This window comes from Lathyrus oleraceus, chromosome 6, assembly GCF_024323335.1.
Source record: "Lathyrus oleraceus cultivar Zhongwan6 chromosome 6, CAAS_Psat_ZW6_1.0, whole genome shotgun sequence".
In the NCBI taxonomy this organism is placed as follows: Eukaryota; Viridiplantae; Streptophyta; class Magnoliopsida; order Fabales; family Fabaceae; genus Lathyrus; species Lathyrus oleraceus.
The window spans coordinates 421049446-421059700 of NC_066584.1; the positions used below are offsets into that span (position 1 = coordinate 421049446).

At 37.4% G+C, this 10255-nt stretch overlaps 1 protein-coding gene across 1 annotated transcript; it reads right to left on the reverse strand.

The window, feature by feature from the left end:
- Positions 1-1349: 1349 nt before the first annotated feature.
- On the reverse strand, positions 1350-2168 carry LOC127096022 (uncharacterized). Its single transcript, XM_051034650.1, has one exon. It carries the CDS (start codon positions 2166-2168, stop codon positions 1350-1352), a length of 819 nt encoding a protein of 272 aa, XP_050890607.1.
- Between the last annotated feature and the right edge of the window lie 8087 nt (positions 2169-10255).

Below are 10255 nucleotides of genomic sequence, written 5' to 3' on the forward strand. Positions count from 1 at the left end.
TGTGCCTCCAAACTCGTCAGTAGGGATAATAGAGATATCTTGGATGGAGTGTGCAATAACTGGTCTACTACATTGAAATCACTCTTCTTGATCAATTTCAGCACTTCTTCTTGATCAACATTCTGATTCACACTGCTAGATTAACCGACTTGTACAACAAGAGTTTTCTCTGAACTTCATTTCTCTATCACCATATCTTCAGGCCTCTTAGGAGTTGCAACAACAAATACCCGACCACTTCAGGTCACACCACTTACACCGACAATGTTCACAATGGATGGAAAATCAGGAATAGGCACCTCTTTACCATCTTCCACCATAGAATCATTATACTTGTAAGGTACAACTTTATCATACTCGAAAGGCATAGGACCTGCTAAATGAATAACAACCAGAGAAACGGCGGTCTTCCGACCATCATATGCAATCATAACCGATTCTAGGAGATCAAAACGAGGAATTATAACGATCACCTCATGCTCATCTTCATTTCTATCCTTCGTAACTTGAATAAGGTTCTGATCCAGCATCTCTTGCAAGTCTCTCTTCACAACAACACATCCTCGAGGATCACTGGAACAAACTTGATAAGAAGCATGGTCATGCTCATAGTAGTTCAATTCACATAAAGTAGTGTGCATTTCAACCAATGATCTTCTAATTAGATTGACGTCAGGTATTTCCCAGGACATCCTTCGACCATATTCACAGTTGCATTGCCATGTTTGGGCAGTGGATTAGTATGTACATTTGGATTGGAATCTTCAAATGACAAGATACCACCTTGCATTAACCTTTTTACCTCAGCCTTCAAGGATAAACAATTCTCAATATCATGGCCAGGTGCTCTTTGGTGGAATGAACAATGTTGGTTAGCTTTATACCACCATAGAAGCTCTTTCAGAGAAGCCAGTGGAGTTCTTATTTGCACCAAATTCTTCTGAATTAGAGGACATGAATCTGTATAAGTCATTGGAATTGGGTCAAATTATACAATCCTCTGGGCACAACTATGTTGATTCTATTGAGTTGTGCATTACTAGAAACACGGTTGATAACTCAGTGCTAGTTGAGCAACTAGAGCAGAGTTAATAACTAGAGTAACTGACACCACGTGCTGATGAGGTTGACTGTTCCTTGGAAGCCTTCTATGTCTCTCTTGAGATATAGCGTTTGCATCGTGTTCCTTCTTTCTGGGTAAACCATCCCCATACTTTCTGGAACCATCAAATGTACTACCTTCTTTCAACCGTCCTTCAAGGACACCTTCTTCTAACCTCAAACCCATATTCACCATTTTAGTAAAGTCACTAGGCGCACTTGCTACCATCCAGTCATAATAAAACAGACTAAACGTCTTCAAAAACAACTTTTTCATTTCTTTTTACCTCCAACAGAGGACTAACCTGTGCAAGAATCTCGTGCCACCTCTGCGTGTATTCCTTGAAGGTTTCCTTTTCCTTGTAAGACATAGCATGAAGTTGATCCCTGTCTGGTGCCATGTCGACATTATATTTGTACTGGAAAACAAAAGCCTCACCTAGGTCATTGAACTTTTGGATCTGAGTACTGTCTAGCCCCATATAGCATTTCAGAGTAGCCCCAGACAAACTGTCTTGAAAGTAGTGGATCAAAAATTGATGATTGTCAATATGAGTCGATATCTTACAAGCGTACATCACCAGATGAATCATAGGACAGAAATTGCCTTTGTACTTTTCAAAATCCAGAACTCTGAGCTTGTGCGAAATCTTCATATGAGGAACCAAACATAAATCATGAGCATTCTTCCCGAACATACCTTTCCCCCTTAAATCTTGAATCTCTTTATGCATAGCCTTAAATTGAACTTGGAACTCATCCATTCTTAAAGAAACACCAACGGTCTCGCTTTTGTCAACATGAAAAACAGGTTCTTCGACATAAGCAACAACATTAACCACAGGAGATGGTACTAACATCACAGGTTGAGCCAGTGGAATTTCAGGTTGGTTCCCCTCAGGCACAAAGTTGGGAGGCATGTCCCAAGGGAAGCCAATAGGTATGTAGTGTTGTGGAACACTGATGGGAGCCACTAAGACGGGCATAGAGACAATCTCATAAATCATGTCCCTCAAAGTTGTCACCTCTTCACGGAGTTCACGATTCTCTTTCTCTAGGAGGTCCATCTTTTTCAATTGATTAGCTTGAGTATTGTACCGATGAGATAGCTTATCTGAATGACGATCAAGAAAGAAATAAGACCCCTGGAAAACTTTCTCAAAGCAAGACCAAGATGCAACATGATGCATGATATGTAAATTCAAACGTTATTTTTATTATTTTACAAGGAACTTTAAGACATAAGTTGCAAACACGCAATGGGAATAACACATTTTGATGTACTAAATTTTTTATTTTATTAATTATATAAAGGATTACAATCAGAAATACACTTTCATGATCATAAGTGTAAAGAAACTAGATCTATGGAATCATGTCTGATGACGACCCAACTCCAAGCTGACACTTCTTGCGAAGCCTTTTGATCTCTCTTTCATAGTTGCTTTTCATAGCATCCTTGTCTATCATGAGTTGGTCTATAATGCCTTTCCAAATGCCAGAAGTAGGAAGATGAGTAGATGATGAACTGTTAGAGGAAAATAAATCCTCTTGGCCTATAGACCTCTTCACAACATGTTGCTAAAGTAATTCTATTAAGTCGTCCTTTTCCTTTAGTTGCTTCTGCAATTCTACTTTCTCAAGGTGTGAGGTGTGAAATTTGTCTTCCCAATCATCCCTATCTTTCTTCATCCTATCCAAAGCCTCTTTCAACCCTTGTCATGGACATCCAAGATAAGAGATACAAAACCCAATTGGAAGATTCCTAGGAGCTTGATTGATTATTTGCTTGATTGCTTGAGTCATTTGCCTATTGCTTGCTAAATCCAAGGAAAGGAGCAACTTGGATCATCTTTATGATCTCAAGAAGAGAACTCCAAGTGTTTTTATTTCTCTTCCCTCATCTTTGCATGTTTAGGATCTAGGCCTTCTCTTCTTCTCTCCACTCTAACCCAAGCCAAACTTTTTTGCAAACATTAACATTGTTTTCAAAATTAGAAACCTAGGCACTATGCCTTTGATTTTTCAAACTCTTTTCATAACACTTATTTTGAATTGAATCTTAAGTCATCTTTGACCTTATTTTGTGAATACTTTTCATTTGTAAATACAACTCACTCAATTGTTTTTGTGGTTCCAATGGCCACTTTTGTCTAAGCTTTTCATAAACATTACCTATTAGGTTTGAGTTATCCTAGAGGTTAATATAATACTCACCTATATCCTTAGTGATGGACTATAAGTCTTCCATGCTTATTATAGGGTTACCCCCTTACTATGATGTTGAAGCTCTCCTCACATGGTGTATATGTGGTTTTAGGTTGAGTTTTCTCCCTTTGATAACAAAAGACCTTAAGGCTTTTGACCAATCAATTCACCAATTTCTTTTGAGATTTCTACCCCGAACTACGAGGATTTGATCCTACCTTTTTAAGATGGTACGTAGGCAATGGGTTTATCCATTCAAACACAAAATTGTAAATAACTTGTATATTCTTTTCTCATCTCCCCAATCATGTTTGCACAAATATTTTCACAAATACCAACCTACCTTACAACATTTGTAAAAAGGGCTCCCTTAGAGTACTAAGGATGTTTTGGGTGCTTAAAACCTTCCCATTGCATAACCAACCCCCTTACCCAGATCTGTGACATTTTTATTAGCTTTTGATTTGATAAAACTTCTCGGTTTTTGTTCGCTTTCAAACCTTTCCTTTGGATAAATAGAAGTGCGGTGGCGACTCGAATTGTATGATTTACTTTTGATTTAGTCAATAAATCTAAAGGTAACGAATACCCCGCTACACTTTAACAATGGGAGATTTGACTATTACTAAGGACATAGGTCTTTCATAAGCGTATGGCATCTTGAGCTCTTTTGCTCTCTTTTTCTCCCAACTAGTGTAAGACTCCAAAGCTACATAATTCCTCAATCCAAGCTCGCCTTTTCCTTTCCTATGAGTATTGTGCCAAGCATGCACTATCCTAGCTTTCAACCCTTGAGTGTCTTTCCCTTCTTGAAAAAATAAACCTTCTAACAAAGTGTTATTTAGTTTTCCCTTCATAGCTAACCCAAGATGACGTCTTGCCACAGTTGGATTATAGTTGATTCCTTCTTGTGTACCAAGAAGAGGCACATTAAAGAACTCCCCATAACTGTCAATAATCTCGACATCATCATAAACAAAAGAGTACCAAGTAATGTCGTCATTGGTGAGAGACATAAGTCTTTAAGACCACCTTAAACAATCCTTATTTTCTTGGAAGATAGGAGATTGCGACAAGTGTGAAATAAAGCACTTGTACAGTAAAGGCACACAGCAGACAATGGTTCCACCCCCTTTAGAAGTCGTATGATGAATGGAGAAATAAGTATCGCCGAGCAGAGTTGTAACCGGATTCCCAATCGAGAAGTTCCTCATAGAATTAACATCAACGAATATGTCAATGTTAGGAAACAAGACCAAACCATAGATGAGTAAGGCAAGAACAGTATCAAATACCACCATACTATTAGAATTAGCAAAAGAAAAGTCCTTTTCCAATAGAAACTTAGATGTCAACCCTCTTATACCTCCTTTGACAGTGAGATTGGCATCTATGTCAAACTTCCTCAAATAAATGGCTTCGGCAATAGCCCGAGATTCAAGAATTCCTTCCACCCCACTAAAAGGAACTCTATCAGAAACTAGTATACCCAAAATATAAGCATACTCCTCCATGATAGGCAACAACTAATAATTAAGGAAAGTGAAACACCGGTAGACAGGATCCTAAAACTGAACTAAAGTACAGAGAAGATCATCCTCAACATCAGTAGATAGCATAAATAAAAGTCTTCAAAAATGGTCTCTGAAACCCTTAGGATCATCCACAAAAGATGTTAGCTTCCTTAATTCCGTGAGATAGGGACATCTGAAACTGTATTTCCGACTAGTCCTCCTTCTAATATCCATGGTCAAAATATCTGCGATGTTCGCAACAAGAGTCTCTAAGTTCCTTGAAAACTGAGAAAAATTCTTATGAATACCATGGGTGCATGATGCAACAACCACAAACAAGGTCACATATAGCACACAAACAAGGTCCAAAGGTTCCGTGTCACGAGCATGGAGCCAAGGGTAAGAGCCAAACCACAATGTGTGTACTAATGATATAATCACCTGTAGAACAAGGTTCTAAAAAATTCCCAGAGTCATGATTATATCTTTTGGATAATATCGGTTTATACGATTACTTGTCAACCAATAATATTCTCAAGAGAAACTCGTCCGAGTGTAGTATCACATAACAACTAATTCAAGTCTGCACCTAAATAGCCACAACACTATGTCCTAAAAGGCCAAGATGGGTTAAGGGTTCTAAGGTCCTCAACTTCTCAAGCTCCTAGGTCGAAAAAAGTAATGTCAACTATGACTACTCGTGTGACATCAGTAATCCCAAAGGGGCCCTCATTGAGCGGGTGGCCTCAACTGAACGGGCGAGGAAGGAAGCTGAGGAAAAGGAAAGAATAGAAGCTGAAGAGAAAGCTATTGCTAAAGCTCCTGCTGCTACAGAAGCTGAAGCTGAATGTGACGCTGAAGAGGCTGCTCACAAAGCTGCAGAAGAAGCTGCGAAGACTTTTGAGGTTTCTCTGACTAAAAGTGAGTCATCAACATCTGATCTCTCTCCTCTGGAAGAGCTTCCAAAAGAACAATAACTTGTGAGAGCTAGACTCGACCAACAAGATCAAGTCAACTCCAACATCCAGAGCCTGCTTGCCCAGTTACTTCAGAGGATGCCTCTTCCTTCAAACCCTTAGGAACTCTAGGATTAATTGTTTGTACTTTTTAGTTCTAAGCGTTTTTGCCTCTGAGGTCTTCTTTTTCTATGTTTTTCCTCCGTGTATATCTCCGACATTTCAATGAAAATTTTGTTTAGCTTCTCTAATTTACTTTAATCTTTGTTTACTTTTTGAGTCTGACAAAAAGGGGGAGAAATGAATAAACAACCTTTCTGATGAAATAACATATCTAATCTCAGAATGCACTTCTTACATTTCAATATTAAAAATCAATTATGTAGTCTAAGTGTTTACATGATATATCTGAACAACGAAAACTAAATCAGCATCTGAGAAACAAACGAAGCAATCTAAGAAGCTATAGTAAGAAACTCTCTAACCCCGAAACTCTTTTTGATACATATAACTCAAAAATATTTTAGTATCAGACTTAGGGGGAGATTTCTAATCTCAGGGGGAGTTTTACTATATCTGACTCCGATTCTTTTATATATGTATCCTTGTAAAGTACCATAGTTTCATCAAAATTATAAGTTTTGTCATCATCAAAAAGGGGGAGATTGTTAGAACAAGATTTTGGTTCTGCAATGTATCTCTAAGTTTTGATGATAACAAAGAATGAAACAGTTTGGTACCCTAGTAAATTTTCTCTAAGTGTGCAGGTTGCTAAGGAAAAAAGTATCTGATAAAAACATATCTTACAACCAACGAAGTCTAGAACAACTGATCCAGAAATGATGAAATCATATCTGACTCCGAACAAGAACTCTTCTAAAAGAATTTCATACAGAAGTTGTCATTAAAGGTCACATCTGAAGATTCCGAAGACTTTACATCTGAAGATTCTGAAGACTTTACATTTGAAGACTCTGAAGACTCTATATCTGAAGACTCTGATGCCAACGTCAGAAGACACTCTATCTGAAGATCAGTTAAGTTGACACTGAAGACTACTCAACAAACAATTATCTGAAGAATACAAGTTCTGCTCAAAGACTCTAAATTCCGCTCACTCTGATTCACGGTTAACATATCATCTGACTCATCAAAATCAAAAACTTAATCAAGAAGTATTCTAAGTATGGTACAAATCTATATAAGGACAATATGTATTATACTCCAAGACTGCTATGAAAAGGACAAGAATATTCATGTCATTAAAGTACCATAATTGGCAAGATATCTCCATTAATTTATTCTCTAACGGTATCATCTCCAAGCTCTGTAAAGGCCTTATCATCATCATACCGAGACATGCAACAATTACGCAAGAATTTAACAATACACTTCAATCTACATACTCAATATATTTTTTTATAAAATTCAGTAATCACAGAGGAGTTGTTGCTCATAGTGTGGTCATTGATCATTGTTCTTAATCGTGTTCATACTGCCTATCTAGAAGCACTAACAAACACTTGTAATTCTTTATAGTTGTTAATTTTCCTCAAGTGACTTTTGAAGTCTGTAGACTTTAGAGGGCTAAGAGATTTCTGAACTCTTAGACGTTGTTATTATCTTTTGAGATTATTGGATTAAGTCCTTGTTGAAGGAGAAATCACCTTGGCCGAGTGGACTGGAGTAACTTTGATTTTCAAGCGAACCAGGATAAATTTATTTTGTTGTTTACATTTACTTTCGTGTGTGTGGTTTCGCAAAAGTTTTTATTTATTGTGAAAACAATTCAAACCCCCTTTCTTGATTTTCTCCACCTTCAATTCCTAACACTTCTAACTGTCATTCAGTAGAGTTAAAAATCTAACCAACTTACTCGTTGGTTGAATTAACCCTAATAGCTACCCTAACATCTCTAAATACCCTTCCCTAATTGCCTGAATTCAGTTACAATCTAATCCTTATATAAGTTACATTCACCTTCAATCGTCTTCAAACATTCTCACTCTGAAAAAATCACATTGAATTCTCTCCATTCACTCTACAATTCACCCCCAATCTCTCTTATCCCTCACCCCACTCAAAGCTCCAACTCCTTCATTGTTGAGCAAGTTGCACCTTCAATCTTGCTACAACAAGAGAATAAGCCTCACCTCACTACTTTGTCTCTGTCTATACTCCACTCTCCACTCGAATGTGAGGGGTGTTAATACCTTCCCCTTGTATAACTGACTTCCTTACCCTTTTTCTCTTCCCCTTGGATTTATAAATATTTTCTCTTTCCTTTGGAATAAATAAAGTTCAGTGGCGACTCTGTTGTATCTTCTAGCGTGCGATGCGCTCAGGCATTTTTTGTTGTGCGATTGTTGGCGACTCTACTGGGGAGTCCCTAAGTAAGTCAAGCCTAGCTTAGTTTGTTTCTTTTCATGTTTGGGTGTTTATCTTTATCTCTTTAATTTATTTATCTTTATTTTATTTATCACATTTTTATTGCTTTATATATTCATCATATTCTGGATATCTGGTATATTCTCTGTTATGGGTTGGGCTTTGTGATATTACATGAGTGGAAAGCTCTATACCCTATCTTTAGTATAGACACATGATAATATGTGTTAGAGTCGTGTTGACCTCCTTGGTGTTATGCCTCGATCATGGTCAACATAAGATGCCAGGCCTATAGTAGATCCTTTTTTAGAGCATCACTGACCGAAGATTCATTTGTTCCAAGTAGTGGTATCTCAATATGGGTCTATGATTCTAGAGACCTTTTTAGGAATATACTTCTTGAAATAATATTACCTACTTGTGAGGGGATATGGGTTTACAGGAAACCCAAGACTCGACATACCTTGTTCATCAAGTATACGTCAGACCTTTGAACCATCATCGAGAAATATATACAAATTATCCAGAATATGAAGAACCTTTGAATTAATGGATGTTGCATATATGTTTGCATTTAATCCAGGAGAAAATCATGTTTATCATGTGCATAATTTTCAGGGAATCCACAGTCATCTAGTCATAGTAGAGCATTCAGTTATGGAAAAATCTTATAGAAGAAACACTTTTGAGTACAAACTCAAGGAACCTAAGCTTGATGAGTTAAGGAAACTTGGAGTTCACTTGGTTGATGATCACAGAGATGCCTTCAAGAAGACTTATGGAAACTTGTTGAGTATTCTTCTTACTAAGGAAATTGGCTTGATCCTCACCTTTGCTCAGTTCTATGATCCTACTCTAGAGTATTTCACTTTTCAAGAGTTCCTATTGGCTCCCATCTTGAAGGAGTTTGCTCACATGTTGCATAGTCCAATCAAAGATTAGGTTTCATACACCAGCTTGAATAGTTTTCTAGAGTCTACACTGATAGCTCAAGCTCTTCATCTAGAAAAGGAAGTGTTTGAATATAACCTTCATAGCAAGGCCAACACTAGAATATTTCCTTCAAAGTTATTGATTAAAAAGGCCACCATATTTTCTGATACTGGAAGTTGGAATATTTTATATGCCATATTTGCTCTCCTTGTATATGGTTTTTTACTATTTCCAAATGTTGAAGGCTTCATTGATAAGGTTGTTGTCAACATCTTCCTATCCAGAAATCTTGTTCCCACACTTCTGGGCCGATGTCTATTTTTCCTTGCATTGGAGAAATAAGAAGAAGGATGGAATGGTCAGTTATTTTATTCCTTTGCTTTACAAGTGGCTCCTAAACCACTTACAAGGAAATGTCTTTTTGCTGATAATGTGGGAGCTTTGAAGTGGCCTCAAAGGTTGATGTCTTTAAATGTTAAGGACATAGTATGGTACATATGTAAATATGATGGTATACAACCCATATTTACTTGTGGTGACTTTCACAACGTGCCTCTCATTTGTGCTATGGGAGAGATGATTAACTACAATCATGTTCTTTCATTGTGTCATCTTGGTTACCCATTGAAAGACAAACCTAAGGATATGTTATTGGAAGAATTTGTGTTAGCCGAAGGGGTTGATGATCCTGAGTTGCTGAAACGGATACGCCGTGCATGGCGAAAGGTCCACCACATTGGGAAAAAGGAACTTGGAAAGTAGAAATGCATTGCTTTGGAACCTTACACTAAGTGGGTCAAGGAAAGAGTCAAAGTTGTCAAGCTTCCCTACCCTTTGGAACTTTCTATGAGCCTCAAGTCTCCTAGACCTTCTGTTATTCCTATCTTAGAAGTTGACAAGATTAAGTAGACTATCAAGCTCTTGAAAAAGGAGAATACATATCGATGATCCTGTAGCGGGGTATTCGTTACCTTTAGATTTATTGAATAAATAAAAAGTAAATCATACAATTCGAGTCGCCACCACACTTCTATTTATCCAAAGGAATGGTTAGAAAGCGACCAAAAACCGAGAAGTTTTATCAAATCAAAAACTAATAAAAATACCAGAGATCTGGGTAAGGGGGTTGGTTATGCAATGGGAAGGTTTTAAGCA